This window comes from Lepidochelys kempii, chromosome 2 (genome assembly GCF_965140285.1).
Source record: "Lepidochelys kempii isolate rLepKem1 chromosome 2, rLepKem1.hap1, whole genome shotgun sequence".
Lineage (NCBI taxonomy): Eukaryota > Metazoa > Chordata > Testudines > Cheloniidae > Lepidochelys > Lepidochelys kempii.
Window position 1 is genome coordinate 115,202,009 of NC_136381.1, and position 23,645 is coordinate 115,225,653.

At 40.8% G+C, this 23,645-nt stretch overlaps 1 protein-coding gene across 1 annotated transcript in view; it reads left to right on the forward strand.

The window, feature by feature from the left end:
- Positions 1 to 23,645, forward strand: part of LOC140906128 (orofacial cleft 1 candidate gene 1 protein homolog) — a gene marked incomplete at its 5' end in the record, with an annotated part of 48,385 nt that overhangs the window by 15,422 nt on the left and 9,318 nt on the right. Inside the window, 2 exons of the mRNA XM_073329634.1 lie at positions 3,270 to 3,353; positions 8,967 to 9,136. Of these exons, the coding sequence (XP_073185735.1) occupies positions 3,270 to 3,353; positions 8,967 to 9,136 (254 nt within the window). The remainder of the gene's footprint in view (positions 1 to 3,269; positions 3,354 to 8,966; positions 9,137 to 23,645) is intronic.

Sequence of the window (23,645 nt, forward strand, 5' to 3'; positions counted from 1 at the left end):
GGTTGCACTCCAGCATCCAGCACGAAGTGACTGGAACTATGTGAGGGTGCAAGAAAGAGTAGTCAGTGGTGATATTTCTTCCCAGGTAATGGCAGCATATTCAGTATCTTCTGTCCCTGTCTTCTGCCAGGTCTTCCTTGGCCTTCCTTGCATTCTCTTTCCTTTCCCAATTCAATGCTTGGGGAGCATGTCTCCCAACCACCTGAGCCTTCTTTCCTTGATGATCTTTTCTAACATGTCCAGCTTTGTCAGCTGCCTTACTCTCACATTTGCTGTTTTGTCTTTCCATTAAATGTTGAATATCTTTCACCACCTTCTGTGATGGGCAGCCTCCAATCTCTTTTTGTTAGCCACTGTCATTGGCCAAGACTCTGCTTATTTGGGCATAAGCTTTCGTGGGTAAAAAATCCACTTCTTCAGGTGCATGGAGGGAAAATTACAGATGTAGGCATTATTATACTGACACACAAGGCTTTTTTTAATGAATCAGTGAGAAGGTAAGATGATTGTCACCTAATACTGTACCATCAGGTTTATCAAGGACATTGCATCACACCAAAAGCCCATAGTGTCATGGGATATCAAAGTGATCCTTAGGAAGATAATCTGCATGATTTGAGTAAGCTGAAGTTTCTTATGAAGAAAGATTTATTCTTGGTAACAGTGGCTTTGACTCATTTAATAAATGAGCTTCAAAAGCCATGATCTGCTTTATATTCAGAAAGAGGAAAGTGGCTTTTATGTATTTGTGCATGTGTGTGTATATATAGATAGATATAAAAATGCACAAAGATCTAATGGAGGTGTCAAAGCTCCATCTTAATCAAATTATTGTTAGGACAATATATGTCCCTGTCCTCATGCCCATGTTAGGGAGGACAAGCTATATAAGTTGAATCTTAAATGTTCCCTTGAGTGTTTGTCTGGAGCAGATGAAAGCCCTTAGAAAGTCCATCCAATTCTTTTTCTTTCTGTTGACATTAACATATTAGGTCAGTCTGTATCTAAGAGAACAGGTCTAAATGGCTGTCCTTTTGAATTTCTCTTTGTTTTCCCCTGGCAGGACTGTCACTCAAAGGCCATGTGAAAGCCCAATTTATTAGAGGCATGTTAGCAACGGTAGCCAGCCTCAGGTTGGTTCTACTGAGATTTGCAGAACAATTATAATGCTATATGGAGTTTACTTTATTCTTTTACCTGATATCATTGCCTACAGCAATGCTAGGCCATAGAATGGATGATAAATGATTCATAATCATATATCTATGTTGTGGCTGTACATTACAGAAGTAAATATGTCTGTGGCCCTCCTTTCCTTTATCAGCAATCTGCTATTGCTTGACCAGTTCACTACTCTTGTCTCTTGGCATATATTTTGTTGCTCTAGTCATCCTCTGAAGAAAGGACCTTTGCTCTCCCTACTCACTTATGTGCATTTTGGCTTCTTGTGAGCCCAAATATGCCATAGAATCTTTTGTGTTGGCTGCCACAGCATCTCTGAAGCAAAAGCTGGCAATTTCAGCAGAAGTTTGTTTGATTTCCCTTATATAAAAGTACTATAGAATTTGATAGGGAGAAAATCAATATGGTTCTGTAGAAATGTAATAGGGCTCTATAGAAATTTCTCTTAGCCTATAATGTTTAATAGGGTAATATATTTTCTATGGATTTTTTTTTAGCCTTCTATAGAATTCTGTAGCAGGGCTATAATTCTCTACTAAATCCCCTAGGCTCTTTAGAACCAGTAACTCAAAAGAAAATGGATAGGGTGTAGAACGATATGCATACACTATTATGTATGTGGACTCCATCTTTGAACACTCAATGCTGCTCTGAGGTCCACAGTAGTTTAGCTTGAGAATGTGCATTTCAGTAACCTGTTGTCACCTGTGGTACCAAAGAGACTCTGGGCCTGATTTTGTTCTCATTTGCACAGGTGGAAAGAGTAATTCCACTGAAGTCAATGGAGTTACATCTAAGCAGAGCTGACATAAGTGAGAGGAGAATCCAAACTAGGGTTTGGAGTCTTCATTTTGGATTGGTTGTATACCGAGAGAGGAAGACATACTTACACAATGCCTGTCTTCACCCAGTGATGGGTCACTGTGGAGAGAGAAAGGCATGCATTGTTGTATCAGGTTCAAAACACACTTTAGAATATCACTCATTCTGTGACACGGGAAGTCTCAGACCAAGACATATCAGTTGGCCACATGTGACTCTTCTGTTACTAGCATTATTCAAAGTTAAATGTAAGTTTCAAGTAGTTGTGGCATAATATTGTTAAATGTATTATCCTGTAAAGATAAGCTATTAACAAATATATTTTTGCTATGTGACAAACTAAGTTGTGCTTGAGATTTATTAGAGTTGATAATTCCCTCAAAACCAAACAAAAAACAAAAGGTGTGCCATTCTTTTTCAGGAGAAGGTGCCAGTGTCGGGTAATGGAAGAAATTAAAAAGGTATCAGCCTACCTTTTCAAAAGTGACTAATGCTTTTGGGATGCCTCTGTTTTTGGGTGTCCAGGTTGACACCTTAAAGAAAACTCCCCCTCTGAAAATCAGCCCCCTTTAATGAATCTCAAACTGGGTACCCTAAACCATTAGTCACTTCTGAAAATTGAGGCCATAGTTCTTTAATTATGGTATTGGTTACACTTGAGTTAACCCTGAAATTACCATAGAGCTGGACAAATATTGGGGAAAAAACATTTTGGCTAATGTTCTGGGGGAAGAGGCTTCCACGGCCACTTTTCTACTTAAATGGTAGGTTGGTGACAGAACCCAGTTTCATGGGGAGCTGTAAATAGAAGGTTTTCAGATTCATGCTCTCCTTACAGCATGCTATTAAAATGTACAGCTATGTTAAATTACCTACTGTAGATCCAAGAACAAAAGAATATTGAAAAAAATTGAGGTTATTTTTACTCTTATTAGGTCAAACAGAATGAAGCTAATATTTGAATATAAAAATACATGAAATATTACAAATAGATTGTTACCTCAAATAAGGAAAAAACAAAGTGTGTGTGTGTGTAATTAATATAAATTAGGATATAAAATAAGGATATTCTTTTCAAATTGTTCCATAATTTAGTTTTGGGATAGGACTATTTTTCATAACTTAGTACCAAGTTGTGATAAATTTCATAGCAATCACTTATCTACAATTAATTTTAGAAGGTCAAAAGGGCTCATTTAACTTCCTTATGTCTCAGTACAAAAAACAGCTGGTGGAAAACCTGATTTTCCCTTTTTCTTTTTAAGTGCCTATGAATTTAGATGAGAAAATTCTCTATGGTGAACTGATGAAACTTCTAGATGAAGAGAATAAAATGGTGGAATATCAAGGTAAATAACTAAACCTTGTTATTAAAAAATCTGGTGTGTGCATATATCTGTCATAAAACTTGTCTTGCTATAATATAAAGAAGTAGCTGATTTTGCGTGCATTGAAGTTGAAGGTAAAACTCCCATTGAATGTAATGGGAGCAGGCAAGATCCCACCCAAAACCTTTTATCGTTCATGATTATATGTATTTAAATAGGATTTAAATGCTGCATAGTCTTCAGGCTGCCTCTCTGGACAGAGGTGAACCATAGAAAATATTCCAACTTGGATGCCCAAATTTAGTCACTTAAATCCATATTTAGGCACATAAATATGTGACCTGATTGTCAGAAGTGCTGAACATCCAATGCAAGTATACGTGGTAGAGGGATTTGGGTGCTTAAACAGAGATATTGTTTTGTAATGCTAGCACCTAAGTTGGAAAACGTTGGCTTTAGTTTTATTAGAAATAGCGAACCCAGGAAATGCATCCAAAATATAGTATGTTTCCTCATCTCCAGTAAGAACAGCAGAGCAAGAGAGAGCAAGGCTCCTTGACTCCAAACTCTCAGGCTTACTTTCGCTTTACTTAGTTTGACAATATTTATTTAACATCCAGTGACTGTACTGAATCATTGCCTTCCCAACCTTTACATGCTGTGCATAGCTGCTGCTTTTTTCTATTTCATTTAGGGTAGGTGAAATATAGGTGACCCACAAGTGCAGGGCTGGCTGTGTCGTTTTTCGCTTCATATGAAGCTTGTGTGTGTGTTTTCTATTCTTACTGTCTTTACAGAGTTTCTGTGTTCTTTTGCAGTTACATCCAGGGTCTGGTCTAGAAGAGACAGAACAAGCAGTTGCCTAGGGCAGCCAAGCTTTAGGAGCAGCAACCTGTATTATGACTATTTAGTTTTTGAGTAACTTTGTTCTAGAAGAGGCAGACATTTTTCAGTTTGCCAAGGGTAGCAAAATCCCTTGAACAGGCACTGGCCATATGATTAATATCTTTGAAACCTATTTGGCTCCATTTCAAATGCAAGGAAAAGAAAGTACAACTACCGTAGCTAAATAAGTGCAGATAGTGTAAGCAAAAACCTTTAACAGATTGTTAGCAAGCCCAGTATTGCTACATGCTAATGTGGTGGTCCACATTACGGAATAAGATCAAAGTATTGCTGCAAGCTGATTGTTGCTTTTGTCATGTAATAACATATGGTAAAACAAAAATGTGTTTTGCTGTGGTAAAGCATGCCATTCAACATTATTTCCATTGGAAATATTGGCTTTTGGGATCCTTCTGTGATACTTCTATGGCCACCATTACTATAGTATCTGAGCACCTCACCATCTTTAATCCATTTATTCTCACAACACCCCTGTGAAGTAGTGCAGTACTGCTATCCTCATTTTACAGACATTAAGTGACTTGCCCAAAGACACATAGGAAGTCAGGGGCAAAGGAGGGAATTGAAGCCAGGTCTCCCTCAGCCAGGCTAGTGCCCTGGCCACTGCACCACCTTCTCATTGAGATACAGTACCATTTATCTTTACAGTGTGATATTAATGCGCTTCACCATCACAAGGAAGGGGAAAGCACTCATAGATCATCCAACAAGGAGAGGGAGGAACATGGCTTATTCTATCATTGTATATTTCAAGGTATTTTGTCATTGAGTAACCTGGGAGTTACCCATGTATTATATTTTCACAATTTATTAGATCACTAGATATTACAAACAACTGTAACAGCAGAGTATTAAAGAATGTTGTAAAATATACAGTCCCTTCATTAGAAATGGGGCCTAGTTGAAAATTTTGGATTCTGATCCAAACATCTCTAAAGTGATGACACTGCAATAAGCATTCAATTATGATGAAGCTATTTTAGCGTCTAAAATCCTAGATTAGATTAAATTGATTTTAAAGGCATGTTTATCCCCCTCAGAGTCGAACAGGAAAGAGTTAAGGTTGCTTGGGTGCCTTAACTGTGCATTTCCGTTCATTAATGTGTTTGGATTTCTTTTAAGAGTAATGGTAAAACTCTATCCCCTTGGTTTGTAATAGTTGTTTTTGAGGTAATTGTACAGTGTTTGCCCTGAAGTTACTAATATGTATTATTAACCAAAAATCTATTTCAATGTAGATTTTGGTCTTAGAAGTTCCTCTTAAAAAATGTTTACAATATCATTCATGAATACTAAACAAGAAACCCCCCCAAAATGCTACCATGCAATATTTTTAATGATTTTAAGCTATATATTATCAACCAGAAAATATATATGTCTAAAGATTAAATTGTAAGGGCAGGTTCATTGGTACACCAGTCTAGCACAAAGAAGCTTGAGTGCACTGGCTAGTTAAGCTGGATTTAGAGCTACTTTGCATTAATAGATCCATACTAAACAGCTGAGGTGTACTGGTGAATCTGGCCTTTTAATTGATTTATTGGTTTAGATTAAGGGCTGTGATACTGAGACTGAAGCTGTGTGAAAGGGGGACAAGAGAAGTCCAATGTCTCCGCATTTTACGTGCTCCCCCTATCCTCCTGCCTCAGTTCCCTTGGCAATGATGCCTTGCTGCTCAGTAAAACTGAAGCAGCAGTAGCGGGGGCTGGCTATCAAGCCCTGATGTCTCATGTTGTTATGCAGCCATGAAACTTTTAAAGAGCAGCGATAGCTGTGCTAAGTATTCTGCCAATAAGAACACTTGACACATCTGTCAATGACTCATACCACTGAGCGATTATCACCAATGGAATTGTTGCATGCACATTACCTGCATGGGAAGGATGGTGATTGATTGAGTTACTCTGATGTCACAGTGGCCCCACTTAAGAATTGCCTGAAAGGTTGACCTGACCCTGTCCATAGCCTATTATAATCATAACAATTAACAAAAACAATTGTTAATAACATTATAATTCTTCAAATATAACCAATGCAAGAATAATGTAAACTACACAGAAAGCTTTATGATTATTCAAGATAAAGAGAAAAAAAACTGGCGCAGATCCTAAAATCTTAAATGACCCAGTTTTTAATTAATTTAAACCCCTCAACTAATCAGTGGATTTACTTATGAATTCTCTGAATACTCTTTCTGTATTCAAAAACTAAGTGCTGGAAGTTTGGGGAGGGTACACTGTGTTTTTCGGATGTAACAAGGAGGTTGAATCCTTAGTTTACTCAACTATAACTTTGGTATCTTGACCAGAGTCCGCGTAATGACATTTTCTCCACAATCCTGTGGATCAGTTCAGACAAATGGGTACCTATGGGTAGACTAATACAGGAAATCAAAGAGTTTTGTAATGCCAACATAAAAGGGACTAGCTCTGGTTGAGCAACCCAGTTCATTTCCTGTCTCTATTAGGCAGAACTTCTCTTCTGACTAGCTAAGCTAGACCTTCGTGCTGTTAAGTTCTTTTCATCAAATACTTTCCTAATCTTAACCTTAATTTAGCAGTATATTTTTAGTAAGTACTTCCCTTGAGAGGACTCTTTAAAATTGCTCTCTCTCTCTCTCTCTCCTTTCACTCTCTTCCAGAGCACACAGTTCAGATCAGCCCAACATATTCCACCAAAAATAAATACAGTAGATTATAGATCCAACAAAATAAAGAAATAAAGCTAACCACAAACAGAAAAAAAATCAGAATGGATTTACAGAGGGGGTGCATTCGCAGACTGAATGTTTTTATTTTCATGTTAATGTGCAGGAATTTGCCTGAATATGCTCACAGAATTTGAGATAAGAATGTAACATACACGGCCAGATCCTCAGTTTGTATAAACTGGCAAAGCTCCAATGAAACTCCACTGATTTACATCAGCTGAAGATCAGGCACACTGAGTATAACACAGAGAGAGTTTAAGGGATCACCTGACGTTGCATCCTCTGCTGTGGGCAGTATTTTCTTTTCCAGCATTTCCTGGATTTTCTCTCTTCTTGCCAAACCCTTAATGCTACAGTAAATTGAAATGTAAATATCGTTTTGTTTTTGCTGTTAATAGTTGTAGGTCAAATCACTTTTCATTAGGCTTGTAAGAAGCTACATGAAGAGATTCTGTGTACCCTAAGGTAATGGCTTTAGTTGTTTATATCTACTGTACACATTCCCCCCCACCCCCACAGATGATTTTAAATTTGTATCCTGTTGTAATTAAATTAAAAAAAACGCACTGCTTCCTGTGTGTTGGTGGCAAGGAGGTGATTTAAGTACTTGGGAGCCTCCACAATTAAAGTCATTCAACAATGAGTAGTGAACAAAACTGAAAATTTTAATAGCCTTATTTTATCTTTCCTTTTCTGGTCTTCATTAGAGAATGAAAGACTTCAAAGGGAAGTGAGAAAAATCTTTTAAGTGCTTTTATGTCTGAAGATGGACAGAGAGACAGACAGATAGCTAGATATGAAGTTTTCTTGCAGAGAAAGAGAATCACAGAAGTACAAAAAACAAGCATTTGTCTGCAGATAAATGAAGCAGCTGAGACAAAGTGAGATGTGGACAACCTGTTAGCTGTCATGTCTTAGTGATCCTAATATGGAAAAATGAGCAAAAGAGTCCTCTATTATTGGTGTCCAAAACTAGTATTGGTTCTCCAGCAGATATGAATGAGAGGCTATTCTGGGGAGCAACATATCGAATCATATTGAAAACACCGAAAATTTATTTTCTTTAACATATACTTTATGAATAAACAGGATGTTTGGGGTTATTGGTTTGCTTGTTTGACAGCATATAGTACTAAGTGTATAAAGACTGTGGGCTGAATACTACTTTTAGGGCTTATCTACATTGCCCCGCAGTTTGGACTATGGGGGTGTGAATAACAGTGCGCACCAAAGTGTTGCACTGTAACTCCCCCGTGTAGGTGCTGTGGGTGCGAACTAAAAGGTTCCTAGGTCAGGTTATCGTGGCCTTCTTCAAATAGCCCTACATTAATGTGAACTAGTAACCTTTTATTTCGCGTCCGCAGTGTCCACATGGGGGAGTTACAGCGCAGCATGTTGATGTGTACTGCTGTTCACATCCCTGTAGTCCAAACTGTGGGGCACTGTAGACATCACCTTAATTAAATCCATACAACCCCACTGAAGTTAGCTAGCTTGCATAGGTGTAACTAAGAACAGAATTAAACCCGATTAATGAAACAGGAGCTGAGTGTGCATGGCTGAGGGTAGAATTTGATCCTCCAAGATGAGTGGGAGTAAAGTGAAATTATTAGAATGACCCCTCCTAAGAATTCCTTGGAATAGGAATTATTTTTATAGTTCCATAATCCTGCCAGCCAAAGTCAAACCTGGTTCCAATTCATTTAACATCAGTAGACTGACACTAGAGATGAAATTACCCTGTATGTGTAAAACCTCTTTCTGGATTGTGACTTAATAAATAATTTAAAAAACAAAGTGACCAACACAGCTTTGCATTCATATAAACCTATGCTGCTATGATAGATAGTTTTCCTGATTATGAAATTTGGAATCTATATGTTGCCAAATGTTTTAATGTTATTGTGGTCTTTTCATGGCATTGATAGTTGTCATAAAGCTAGGTGGCCCACAAAATACTAATCAATGAACTAAATGCCATTAAGTAAAAAATAATCTGCCACTTTTGTTTCAAGCAGCCCATGTCATCTGTGAAAATTTCTCAGACTCGGTAAGGCCTGTCAGCTTCACTAAGACACTTGACCTTCGCAAGGAGGTTGAAGATGAAGGGATTCCTCCGTATATTGAACAGTTTGAGAAAGATGTTCAGGATGACATAATTCTGCTTGGCAGCTTTGCACTGGAACAGGTCAGAGTTAAGAACTGTAAGACAATTTCATTGTTTGCTTCATAGCATGATATTGACTTTTCAACCTTGTACACCACCGATCTATTTCATTGGCTAGTGACACGTATATTGACAGGATAAAGATTACCCACTTAATTGTCTTGCTTTATTTCATTGGAATTTTACTAAAGTAACTAAATTAATACCTTTATCCTTACCTTTGTCTTAGTGTGAATAAAAATAACCGCCTTCACTGATTCTTTCCTATGTAATGGAGTGCCTCTAGCTATTGCATAATTAAGGTTACAGTGGGGTTTGAATCATAAACCCTATTTTCATCCTCCCTGATCCCCCGCAAATAAAGGTATATTTATATTAATCTACAGAATGAGAAAGTTATGTTTGGGAACAAGGAAGAAAATTTGAAGGAAATTGACAAGGGGTTCCTGCATTCTAAAGATAGAAATGTTCACAAGTGTTGGGGGAAAAAAACAACCCTCTTCTAACTTTCTTTTGCCTTTTTGTAGCCAAAAGAGAGAGAGGGGACGATAGAAAAGTTAGTTTGCTGGACTCATGTTGTCAAAGGTTAGATTTTCAGAGGCTAAATGGTAGTGGTGGGTACCAGACTACCCTTTGTGCCTCTGAAAAGCTCACCCCAAATCTAGTGCACACAAGCAAAGATTAATGGATTAATCTACCATTTTAAATTAGTAACATGAGAATGGTTTATTGGCTCCGAAGGGCTTAAAGAAGGCTGCCAAGTGAGGGATGGTGACCTAAGCTGCTGTTTTTAAAAAGTAAGTTTCTAGACCTTTTCATTGCAGAAATAGATTTCAACAATTACATTTATTGGATTAATCTATTTGGTGAGAGGGATACCTCCCTAATCTGTTGTCTCTCCCTGCTAGTTCCTTTACCTTCTTCCTGCAGACCTCTTGAGGTGTTTGCATCCTGTGGAACTTAGGATGTGCACAAAAAGGTGGGTTGCACAGATCGTGGAACATGGATGGTGCCCACAGACTGGGTAACAATGGAGAAGAGAGCAAAAGGGGACAGTGGATATGGGAAGCGTGGGAGCAGCAGAACAGGTGGTATTGCTCCTTTCCTGCAGACTTTGTAGGTGCATAGGGGGTTCCCACCCTCAGCAAGCTTTAACAGAGCTGTTGGGATCCCTCCCAACTATCACTTACCCTCTAGGAACCTCGTGAGACTTAGCTGATCCTGAAGGGTTGTCACCTTTTTTATAAGCGTATCGGTAAATAGGTTAATTGAGAGGCCGATAATCCTATTTAGGCTCATTTTAGCATTCAGCAATTGTAGCTTTCTAGGGACAAACAAGCTTCCAAAGGTGGTTGAAGGTTTGTAGGAACCCATAAATCATTTAACATTTGCACAATGGAAGCTGGGGGGACCCCCACAAGCTTCCAAATGCTTGCAGGTGGTGTGGATTGGGATGGCACCTGATAAAACTCCTAGGGCTTACTATGGTGCTAATGTTTTTACCCATGTGGACATCTTCTGTATACATCTAAGGAGAAGAGGCCTTTTTCTGTGGATCCCAGGGAGAATGTGAGAGACAGGGACTTTGCTCAAGGAGTTACAGGAAGGAGGAGAATGCCTCTTTCAGTCCCGTATTAGAACTATGTTTTGTTTTGTTTTTTTAAAAAAAGACCACCCTATGGTATTGCTAGACTTTTACTGCTCCCAGCCTTAACTTCAGCTTGATAAAGATTTTTTGTTTGGAATCAAATTACTTTTATATTATCTGATTTGATCAGGGAAATAGCCTATAAATCTGATTTGGAATTATGGATAAAAGCTTCTTAACTGACAAGGGAACATTTGAATCCACATGCTGTACAAGCTATCAGTTTATTAGCTCTTAATAGGCACCAGTGGAAAGAGATAATTATTTAACTGGGTTTTTAGTATTTTTATGGCAGACTGAATCGATTTGTTACCTACCTTTAAATAGGGACTCAAGGTATTCTGTTCCATTCCATAGATAAAGTCCTGATTCCACAGATGAAGTACTTCATAGATGAAGTAGATTGTACACCTCTCTTAATTCTATCACTCCATGTTTCCTATTTTGTAACCCCATCCCACTCTGATGCATCATCAGCAGTAACAATTCAGAACAGAGATTAACTCTACATCTAAATAGATTAACAATAGGGTCACTGCAAAATTCCTACTGCTCTGTGGCTAGCCACCATAAATATTGGAGATCTGTGATATCTGTGCCTTTCCTTTCCCTGGAACCATCAGTGCCATGTCCATGACGGCTTAGTCCCTGCCAGTCAAAGATATAAGGTAGTTTTGGAAATTACACTGTCAACTGTCAAGACTCCGGTAGTTGTTGTGTCACACTAGTTTTCAGACATTTGGGTAAGCATGTGACTGTCCACTTTTTCCTTTAATGGATTATCTTTTCACATTCCTTAGTATATAAATATGTCCTACTTATGGCTTGTCTACATGAGAACACTCACTAAAGTTAATCGGAATTAACTTTCAGAGTAGATTAGTTAAACCACATTAAACCTTTGTGTGGATCTTTTTATTCAGAATTAAAGTGTCCTTAATTCAAATTAACCAGATTAAAGGCTTGTTTATGTGGACCAGTAATGCGGTGTAGAGAGGTGTGATTTCTAAAGTGCACTAACATATTGTGCATTAATTGGCCCATGTAGACCTTGCTGATGTGACCTAGAACTTCCCTCGTGCTCTTTAATGTAGTGCTGTTAACACAGTACAATACCACATTAATGTGCACTAGGGAACTTTTAGTTCATGCCAGCAGGGTCTATGTGGACCAATTAATGTGCAACATGTTAGTGTGCTTTGGAAAGCAGACCCCCACGGAGCTCATTACTGCTCCATGTAAACAAGCCCTATGGCCATTTTAATTCTGAATAAGAGCATCCACACAGGGTTTTAATATGGTGTAACTAATCAACTTTAAATTCACACCTTTAGTTAATTCGGATTAATTTGCCTGAGTGTGTCTGTGTAGACAAGCCATCAGGGGCAGTGCTTAGGTTACTTCAAGGCACTTGTATTTTCAATTTGTGCTGAACTTCTTCAGAAACACCACCATTGTACACAACAAGTACAACTTTTGCTAGTCCACTAGGTCGATATTTATTGTTTTGGAGAAGCTCTTTTTTTCTCTTGTCAGTCTCTTCTAACAGTATTACTGCAGCAAATTTACAAAACAGAGGAAAAATGTTTGGTATTTACTTCTCTCTGTAAAAAAACAAACAAAAAAATCCATTTCCTTTTGCAGGTGTAGAGACCAATAGATTTGTGTTAGCCCGTGTAATTTATGATAAATTAATTTAATCTACACATAATGACATAAGTGAGCCTGAACAAAACTTCTATCAATTTTTGCCTTTGGAGGTAACATAATATTTTCAAATGTCGACCAAAACTGAGTAATTAACCCCCAGGCTGAGCAAATGAGCTTACTAGACATCTCCCACACATTCCTTTGAATTGACAAAAATGAGAACAAAAATGTGGCAGCCCAAGGGTTAAAACTATATCTGCCATACAAAGCAATGGTTTACAATGTTAATACATGAGATTAGTCTTACACACAAGGCTCAGAAATAGAGCAGAGTTCATAGAATCATAGAATATCCGGGTTGGAAAGGACCTCAGTAGGTCATCTACTCCAACCCCCTGCTCAAAGCAGGACCAATCCCCAATCATCATTTAAATCATCGCAGCCAGGGGTTTGTCAAGCCTGACCTTAAAAACCTCTAAGGAAGGAGATTCAACCACCTCCCTAGGTAACACATTCCAGTGCTTCACCACCCTCCTAGTGAAAAGGTTTTTCCTAATATCCAACCTAAACCTCCCCCACTGCAACTTGAGACCATTACTCCTTGTTCTGTTATCACCTACCACTGAGAACAGTCTAGATCCATCCTCTTTGGAACCCCCTTTCAGGTAGTTGAAAGCAGCTACCAAATCCCCCCTCATTCTTCTCTTCTGCAGACTAAACAATCCCAGTTCCTGCAGCCTCTCCTCATAAATCATGTGTTCCAGTCCCCTAATAATTTTTGTTGCCCTCTGCTGGATGCTTTCCAATTTTTCCACATCCTTCTTGTAGTGTGAGGCCCAAAACTGGACACAGTACTCCAGATGAGGCCTCAGCAATGTCGAATAGAGGGGAATGATCACATCCCTTGATTTGCTGTCAATGCCCCTACTTATACAGCCCCAAATGCTGTTAGCCTTCTTGGCAACGAGGGCACACTGTTGACTCATATCCAGCTTCTCGTCCACTATAACCCCTAGGTCCTTTTCTGCAGAACTGCTGCCTAGCCACACGGTCCCTAGTCTGTAGCAATGCATGGGATTCTTCCATCCTAGGTGCAGGACTCTGCACTTGTCTGTGTTGAACCTCATCAGATTTCTTTTGGCCCAATCCTCTAATTTGTCTAGGTCCCTCTGTAACCTATCCCTACCCTCCAGCATATCTACCTCTCCTCCCAGTTTAGTGTCATCTGCAAACTTGCTGAGGGTGCAGTCCACACCGTCCTCCAGATCATTGATGAAGATATTGAACAAAACCGGCCCCAGGACCGACCCTTGGGGCACTCCACTTGATACCGGCTGCCAACTAGACATGGAGCCATTGATCGCTACCCTTTGAGCGACGATCTAGCCAGCTTTCTATCCACCTTATAGTCCATTCACCCAGCCCATACTTCTTTAACTTGCTGGCAAGAATACTGTGGGAGACTGTTTCAAAACCTTTGCTAAAGTCAAGGAATAACACGTCCACTGCTTTCCTCTCATCCACAGAGCCAGTTATCTCATCATAGAAGGCAATTAGATTAGTCAGGCATGACTTGCCCTTGGTGAATCCATGCTGACTGTTCCTGATCAGTTTCCTCTCCTCTGAGTGTTTCAGAATTGATTCCTTGAGGACCTGCTCCATGATTTTTCCAGGGACTGAGGTGAGGCTGACCGGCCTGTAGTTTCCCAGATCCTCCTCCTTCCCTTTTTTAAAGACGGGCACTACATTAGCCTTTTTCCAGTCGTCCAGGACCTCCCCCGATCGCTATGAGTTTTCAAAGATAATGGCCAATGGTCATTCCAATCCGGTCCCATGCACTTGTGCTCGTCCAGCTTTGATACTGTTTTCTTTTATGCTGCCAAAAATTCTATGTGATGAGCCATCTGATTTCCACAGGAGCTTTGCTGGCGGTCACTGTAACAAGCTATATATTCTTTATGTTCATTGTGTTTATTTGCCTATTCTTAGCTTCACAGCTGTTGGCGGTTTTTGCTTTAAGAAATGATTCATTGCATAATATCACGATAGTTAAGAAAATAAAAATTGGAGTTGCACCCCCACCTTTTCAAAAAGATCTTGTTTGGTTTTAGCTCTGGAACTTTAAGTCGCACAGTTACTCCATGCACTACTTTGTAAACACAAGGGTTAATAGTGTCTCTAGGAAGGCAAAACATACTGTAGCGAAGCCTGCCAGTATCCTTTGAAGGAAGCATTATGGAGATGCTGATACATTGTTAATAAACCTACCTGAGAATGTTTAATTTGGACTGAGAAAAATTGTTTCCTGTGGCCCTATATATAGCCCTAATGACTTTACAAGAGTTCTAATAATGTTTGCTTTTTACGAGGAAAAATAAACTGTACTAGGAGAAAATCTTCTCAGTAGGACTGCATTGGGATCATGGCCTAGCAAGTACAACCCAGACAAGGTGCATGTAAAGCTACAGAAAGACATCTGCAGCATGACAATGAAAGGCCGACCCTACACATGTGGAGCTTAATCCTGCAGGTTGCTGAGCAGTATAGAGAGAATTGCAGAGAGGAAATCCAAGGTGCTGGCACTTAGGGTTGGCTCAGCACCTTTGTGCAGGGGCAAGAGGCTTCCTCATTGTGTGGAGGAATACGCGTGGCTTGATAACGTGTGAAAAGCTGTATGCCTATGTTGAACCGAGCACTGGTGAGCAGGGGCAAGATTGGTCACAATTCAAAGCAGAGTGAAGCTTTGACACGGCATAATTGCATAGGCATGAATGTAAATGATGTAAATAGGGCCATTTCTAGGATTTTCACGGACTCCTACTGCCACACAGTAGTAGTGGCTTATTCAAGGTTGCATAAGATGTGCGTGGTGAAGAAATTGACAGCAAGGGAAGCCACCGATAGAAAAGCTTTATGAAGGTTCTAGGAAAATAGTATTTCTTATTGCCAGCTGTTCAATTGCTCATGATATATGTTTGACAAATGTTCTTGCTAATCCACCAGCCTGCAGCACCCACTCCCCTCAATTTACTTCAACTTGTTATTCCGTAATAAAGTGCTTTGGTCAATATCCTTAGCATTGGATCAACACTATTTACTCACACCTTTTATCTGCATCTTTGCCACTGCCTCTAGATCAGATCCTGTGTGGTGTGTTGAACACCTCCCAGGATTGGTCCTGAAACCACATTCTCCCTTCAAATACGTGACTTCACTAGGTGACACACAAATGTATCTGAAGGCATGATATGGATTTTGCTTTTTTAATGTCAAAGGGTTGATTTCTAACAGTAGGAAGTGAACTCTTTTGCATTTCTATAGTGCCTGTCAACCGTGAATCTCAAAATACTCTTCAAAATTTAGTTAACAAAGCTCCTGAATGCCTCTGTGAAGGAAGAAAGTATTATCTCATCTGATTCTAGAGTGAGTATCAAAAATGATTCAATGGAAGCCATGAATGAAAACTCCTTTGCTCTAACCACTAGTCTAGCTCCCTGTCTTGTCATGGAGGCAGGGTTTAATGAAGAAAAACAAAATATGAGTTAAACTCGGTTTTGGTTTTCCAATAAAACACAAGTACATCTTAGTTCCATTGAAGTCAATGGCAACACTCCCACTGACTTCGGTGGGGCCAGAATTTCACCCCATATTGGTTAAAAGATTTGTTTTGGGTGCTTTGCAGGACTGATGCGAAAAGCATGATGTAAAGTTTGTTTATCTCCAGTCCCATTCACTTCGATGGGTTCATTATTATGTCATATAAATTGTGGTAGCATCTTCAGGCCCTAACCAGTCAAGACCCCATTGTGTTAGGCATTGTACAATCACATAGTGCATGATAGTCCTTTGACCACTTCAGAGAATAGCGCGTTACACATGTATGTCCTTAAGTACTTTTCAGGATTAGATACTTGCTTCATTCCCAAACCTGACAAAATCTGAAATGTATGACATATTTTGTACGCAACTTGGCTGTCAATTTTTGAAATTAGTCAAAATTTCAAGTGCCTGTGACATTCAAGTGGATCCTTTTCCATTTCTTCATGTTCTTCTCCAGGTCAAAAATACATCAGCTGGCAGTGTCCCTTTTACCTTGTATCTAAAATTAAAGATTTTATTGATCAATCTAAAATACTTATATGGCTCTGCAACAGGGTGGCTTGGTTGTGGGCTTGAGAGCCTGGGGCTAACCCAGGCCTGATTAAAAGATGAGCCCCACCTGAGAGAAATCAGGTATAATACAAATACAAAAGGAAGCTGCAGGGGTTTGAGGGGAATCCAAACAGAAGAAGGAAATCTGAGCCAGAAGGATAGGGGTCTGCCAAGTGGAATAAGTTCTTTGTGGATGGTAGAATAATTGGAGATGGGTATGAACTAGGTGGCTACTATGATGTATCTTGTGTTTGGGACACTGAGGACTGTTTTGAATTACTTTGGGCTACTAACCCAGTTTCAGGGGAGGGCTGGTGGTAGCCCTGAGAGCGACTATATGCTGCTCCCAAAGGCCCCCAAAGGAAGGAGCAGAGGGAGGGCCCTGTGGAAACACCTCTGTCCACAAGGGGGTGCCTGGTGAAATGTGGCCCCCATTACAGCCCCCCTTTAGCATAGTATCTGAGTGCCTCACAATTTTCTAATGTATTTATCCTCATGACACTCCTGTGAAGTAGAACAGTGCTTTTATCTCCATTTTACAGATAGGAAACTGATGCACAGAGAGACCAAGAGCTTGTCTACATGAACAATTAGACCTCAGCAAGCTGGGGCACTAGCCTGTTGCCATCTAACTATCCATGTGCACGCTGCTGACATGCACTACCAGTTTGTAGGAGTGCTTTGCTCTAGTCTATCTTGAAAGAGGTCTAGCTCAAAGAGCATCAAGTAGTAGCAGGATTTTTTTTTCTTCCTCCAGCTGTGTGTCACATCAGGAACCGGTAAACGCTTTGCTTTTACCTTTCTTTTTTCAGTTTGGAAATGTTGATCATGTTGACATCAGGAGTAGTATGAAGTTTCTCTACTTAACATGGAGTCAGTAATGCCTGACAAATAATAGTACTTTGTGTATCAAACTTTAACAAAATCCTGACCTCAGAGAACTCCCCCTTCCTTAAAAAAAGGGGATTGGAACATAAGTAAAATTATAAAAATGTGGGTTTTTAAAAATTATTTATATTTAGAAGGTGCCCATCACTGTGGTGCTTAGGCACCTGGAGTTTCTATATAACACCTCCTCCACCGTTGTACTTTTAATTCCTTGCATGATTATTTTGCTAAGTGTGTTTGCATGAGTTAAAGGCAAGTAAATATTTGAATGGAGGTCACTCAATGAAGGGAAAAATATTCTTTTATTTTCCACTAAAAGGGAACTGTCTTTGTGTTCTGACTGTGCATAGAGTATGCCCCTAGACCATATAGTATTCAAAAACACGTAAGAGTGCACCTTTTTTTAAAACCAAGATCAGAAGGCAATTAAATAATGAAAGCAATGCTTGATATTCTGCTGAGCTGGGACAATGGATCCTACAGCTACTGAAAATGATGATACTGCATTTGCTGCTGCTTAAAGAAATCTGACTGGTCAACTCTCTGCCTCATTATCTTAAACTAAAGGAAGTCTATTTTCATGGTTCAATAGAGAGAAGCAATTGAAAAGATTAATCAAAGAGAATTAGTGATTGTCAAGTCCTGCTGACTTTTAAGTGACTTCATAAAACACTGACCACCTGTTAAAACAGACAGAGCCGATATGATGATGATTCCTGGCACACTTTGATGCACAAAAATGTAAAAATTGTTACAATGAACACAGTCTTACATGACCACTCATGGAATCTCATTTCTTGATCTGACATACAGCCAGTGGAGGATTAATGATTTTGCCACCCCGAGGCCCAGAAATAATTGCTGCCCCACCTCCCCCAGCTCACCTCTGCTCCGCCTTTGCCCCCATCCCCTGAGTGCGCTGCCGGGTCCTGCTTCTCCCGCTCCCTGCCAGTGCTTGTGCGCAAAACAGCTTCGCGAAAGAAGTGGGGGGGGGGGGAATTCGGCGTGCTCAGGAGAGGAGGCGGGGCTGGGGTGGGGATTTGGGGAAGGGGACCAATAGGGACAGGGAGGGGGCGGGGAATGAGGGTGGGGAAGGGGTGGAGTTGGGGTGGGGCCGGGGGCAGAGGGCGTGAACCAGCACCATGGGAAGCAGCCTCTGGCTTGTATTATAAATTTGCCGCCCCTGCAAATTTGCTGCCCTAGGCCTAGGCCTTAATACACTGCTGCATACAGCTGGAGCCTGGAAACCCACAGAATCCTGACTTGACTCAGGGATGCCAGACTGTCAGCCGCATGGCAGGAAGCTTGGAATTATACACCTTGGGAAGCAGCATTTGGGCAAGGTGGCATCTGTGAGCATTCAGTGGAAGCAACTCGTGGCCCTCAGAGATGGAGTACGGGCTCTTGAGACCAGAGTGGCTGAACTAGAAGAGCTAAGGGAGACAGAGAGGTACATAGAGGAGACTTTCAAAACCACAGGAAAGCAGTGCCCCCAGCCTGACAGCCTCTGTGCTGTTGAGGAGGAGGAAGGTCTTGGAGAAAGAGAACATCAAGCTGCAGTGGAGGGAAACGATCCCATTGTTGGGAACCTCCTTCCAAATAATGTTGTGGTATCTTCTTGCACTGTGGATACCCCTCCAGAGGAGGGAACCCGGGTTATTAGGAACAAACAGACAATAGTAATGGAGGATTTGATTATTAGAAATCTAGATAATTGAATTTGTGATGACTGGGAGAACTGCATAGTGAATTGCCTGTCAGGTGCGAAGATTGTGGACCTCTTGAGACATCTAGATGGACTTATGTGCAGTGCTGGGTACAAGCCAGTGGGCATGGTACATGTACATACCAGTGACATAGGGAAAGGTAGGGGACAGGTCCTGGAGGTCAAATTTAGGTTGCTATGTAAGAGATTAAAGACCAGGAACTCATTGGTAGCATTCCCAGAAATGCTTCCAGTTCCATGCACAAGACCGGTTAAATAGGCACAGTCTCAATGTGTAGTTAAGACATGGTGTAGGAATTTAGGTTCATTAGGAAGTGGGGAACCTTTTGGGAAAGGAGGAATCTATACACGAAGGATGGGCTCCACCTTAACCAAAATGGAACCAGATTGCCGGCATGTAAAATTAAAAGGGTTGTAGAGGAGTTTTTAAACTAAATGTTGGGGGAAAGCCAACAGGTGCAGAGGAGCACATGGTTTGGGCAGACACATCTCTTAGGGGAGGATTTATTAAAGGGGTTACTCTATATCCTAAGGAAGAGGTGGACAAATTTTTTGGCCCGAGGACCACATCGGGGTGCGAAACTGTATGGAGGGCCGGGTAGGGAAGGCTGTGCCTCCCCAAACAGCCTGGCCCCCGCCCCCATCTGCCCCCTCCCACTTCCTACTCCCAGACTGCCCCCCTCTGAACTCCTGACCCATCCAACTCCCCCTGCTCGTTGTGCCCTGACTGCCCCCTCCCGGGACCTCCGCCCCAACCACCCCTCGGGACACTACCTCCTATCCAACCCCCCCCACCCCATTCCCATCCCCTGTCCCCGCCAAAGAACCTCTGCCCTATCCAACCGCCCTCTGTTCCCCATCCCCGGATACCCTCCCCCCCCCGCCGAACCTCCACCCCATCCAACTGCCCAATGATCCCTGTCCACTGACTGCCCCCAGGACCCTCTGCCCCTTATCCAACCCCCCGGCCCTGGCCCCCTTACCATGCCGCTCAGAGCAGCATGTCTGAAGCCAGACACGCTGCCACGCTGCCCTGCATGAGCATGCAGTCCTGCCACCCAGAGCACTGCCCATGTGGCATGCTGAGGCTGCGGGGAAGGGGGACAGCAGGGGAGGGGCCGGGGGCTAGCCTCCTGGGCCAGGAGATCAGAGGCCGGGCAGGATGGTCCTGCGAGCCGTAGTTTGCCCACCTCTGGGATAGGATATAAGTTGATAAAGCACAGGCAGGAACTGAAGAGAAATAGTCAAAGGAAAAAGATTCCCATTCAATTATATGACATGAAGGCAGACAACTAAATATTAACATATTTTATAAGTGCTTGTATACAGAATTTCATTATTTTTACAGTAATTTTTATACATTAATTTTAATTTAATGTCCTTCAGTTATAGAGTGTTCAAGTGCACATCTGTATGCTTGAAACAGAAGAAGATGTGAAGGTCGATATACGAGGAAATGGTTGGATAAAGGAACAGTGCTGTTAGATGACAATGGTGTGCATACCATAGATGAAGTGTTTTATTGTAGCTGAAGCATGGATCTGGGAGTCAGCAGTCCAGTTCTAATCTCAGCTCTGCCCATTACTTTTTATGTGACTTTAGGCTAAGTCACTAAACCTGGGTTCTGTGCCTCAATTTTCTCATCTGTGTAAAAGACACAAAAATAGTATACCAATCTTATGGGAGTATTGTGAGGATTAGAGAGGACTAGGAGAAGAGCCACAACAAGGATTAAAGGACTAGAAAACACACTCTTATAGTGAGACACTCAAAGAGCTCAATCTATTTAGTTTAACAAAGAGAAGGTTAAGTGGTGACTTGATCACAGTTTGTAAGTACCTACATGGGGAATAAACATTTAATAGCGGATTCTTCAACTTAGCAGAGAAAGGTGTAACATTATCCACTAGCAGAAAGTTGAAGCTAGACAAATTCAGATTGGAAACAAGGTATACAATTTTTCACAGTGACACTAATTAACTCTTGTAACAACTTACTAATGGTTGTGATCAATCCATCCCCAACAATTTTAAAATCAAGGTTGGATGTTTTCCTGAAAGATATGATCTAAGAATTATTTTGGGGAAGTTCTATGGCCTGTGTTATACAGGAGAAGACTGTAAAACTTTGCAATCTGTTGCACATCGGGTAACCAAATAAGCTGGAGTTTATCTGTAAATGTTTTGGGTCACATCCCAGAGTGGTGTAGCTCCATTGCCTTCAGTTGACATGGTAGCACTGTACCAATTCATGCCAGCTGAGGAACTAGCCCCAGATAAATTGTGAACAAGATCTTTCTTTATTACTGAGTGGACAAACATCCCTGTTTCATTGCTAAACCAAGAAAAATTACACAAGCTAAAATGTAATTGAGGCCACTTGCTAGCTGGTGGCTTCCAGTTATTGAGAGATGCATCACTAGGGTTTTCTGTACTTGCAATCTGGTCATCAGTGCTGAGCACAGTTTCAGACCTCTGAGTTTTAAGCTCTCTACTATTAATTTGTCAAAAGTTCTGAGAGACAAGATGGGTGAGGTAATATCTTTTATTGGACCAACTTCTGTTGTGACAGAGGCAAGCTTTTGAGCTTAGACAGAGCTCTTCTTCAAGTCTGGGAGATGTACTCAGAGTGTCACAGCTAAGTTCTGACACAGTTGGCATGAATACTCTTCAGACGCACAGGTGCTTTGGAGGTTTTGATACAAAGAATGTCAAGATAGCTGTCTTTGTTTATGAATCCCTAAGCTATGTCTCCAGAGGAAGATAGTATGGAACAAGGAGTGTTTGAGGAGGATTCTAAAGGCTCTGACGAAGCCACAGGTATTTTCTGTACTTACAGCAGGACAAAATTGACAAAGTAGGTTCTTGTATTTGGAGGCTAAGGGAAAAAAATCTTTACTTTTGAGAGAGCCAGTGACTTAAGAGTTAATGTGATTAAGCTCCTGATGATGAAGACTCCTCAAGACTTATTGTCCCTGTTCTTGACTGAGTAGTAAACCAAGATGACCCAGTCTATAATTTATTCATGTAATGGCCTTGAGTAAAAACCCTGGATCCAAACATTCCTGAACTTTGGGGAAGTTCAGATCCTCATTCAGCTTATGTACCGTATGGCCAGCTTCATTTGCTATAATAGTTCAAAACAATGCCTTGAATGTAATTTGTCATATAGGCATTTTTGAGGTGCCCAACTCTGGGATGCAGCCTTACAGGGTTTAATGAGCAGCTAATTATTCATTGCCAAAGGTCGCTTACTGAAGATAATGCTAAGCTTCACAAATCTACTAAAAATGATCAGCCTATAACTTGGTCATTAAATGTGTTTCTGTTACACAGAATAATAAAACTGTAGCATGACTAAAGTAAATCTTGCTTCATGTTCTGCAACACAAATTTTAAAACAGAGTGCATTTAACACATTTTTAATTTTTTGCTTGCTATTAAAAATGGCTAAACTGACCAAGTGTGTAATTTTATGCTCAACTACAGCAAATCCATTTAGTAGTCTCTGTAAAAAGAAAGTCTTTTCCTTTTATGCTAAAAAATATAATTTGGGCACAGATTTTACTGTGCAACTGTGGCACATTTTTGCAGCGAGGTCAAGGCATATTATAATCTATTTTGGTTTTGAAGCAAATTTACCAAGCTGCCCTGCAGATACCACAGAGCGAAGCTCACCGCAAGTCACAACACAGGAAAAGATGTAGTTTCAGCTCAATTTTCAAACTGGCATGGAATTCAGGCGCACCACCACTTCTGTTCAGTGAGTCCTTTGATAGACAAGTATTATGCAAAAGCAGAACTGGCACCAACTAGGCACTGGCTGAAATTCAGCTGAGATGTAAGTGGTGGTTGAAGATACACAGCAATAAGATGACAAAAACCGATATAATGAACTGTAAGTTGAAGTGACTTCGGTGGTGAGAGGGGAAAGAGGGAGGATGTATCAGGGAGAGCAACCAACAAGTAGGTGTAAAATAAAACAGGGAGGGTTTACTTTACCTTGCACCACCTTTTCTGTTTCATCTAAAGCTGGTCCTTTATTTTTGTTCTGGCCTATGCAATGGACTAGTCTGTGGCAGTCAGTAGGCCTGATTCTCCTTTACCCTGTACCTTGTGTAGTCATTTATGCCAGTGTAAAGGGCATGTAATACGCCACCATTCTGATTTGGTAATATCTTACACCCACTTTGTACTGATGGTGCACTAATGTACTTGAGGACACAAGATGCAGAGCAAGGTAGGATTAGACACTCTGTGTGTAGGATCCTTTCCCTGCACCCTGCAGGCTGTGGAGCAGCCATGGTGGCTGCTACTGCAGACTCAAGTCTCATATAGCTCCCATGGCTGCTATTCATGCCCCACACATGTGTGGGGGAAGGTTATGCGTGGTGGGCCCATATAGTTACTTTCCACCGGAAGTCTCCCATGTGGTCATATTTCATGATATGCCGGGGCTCCTATTAA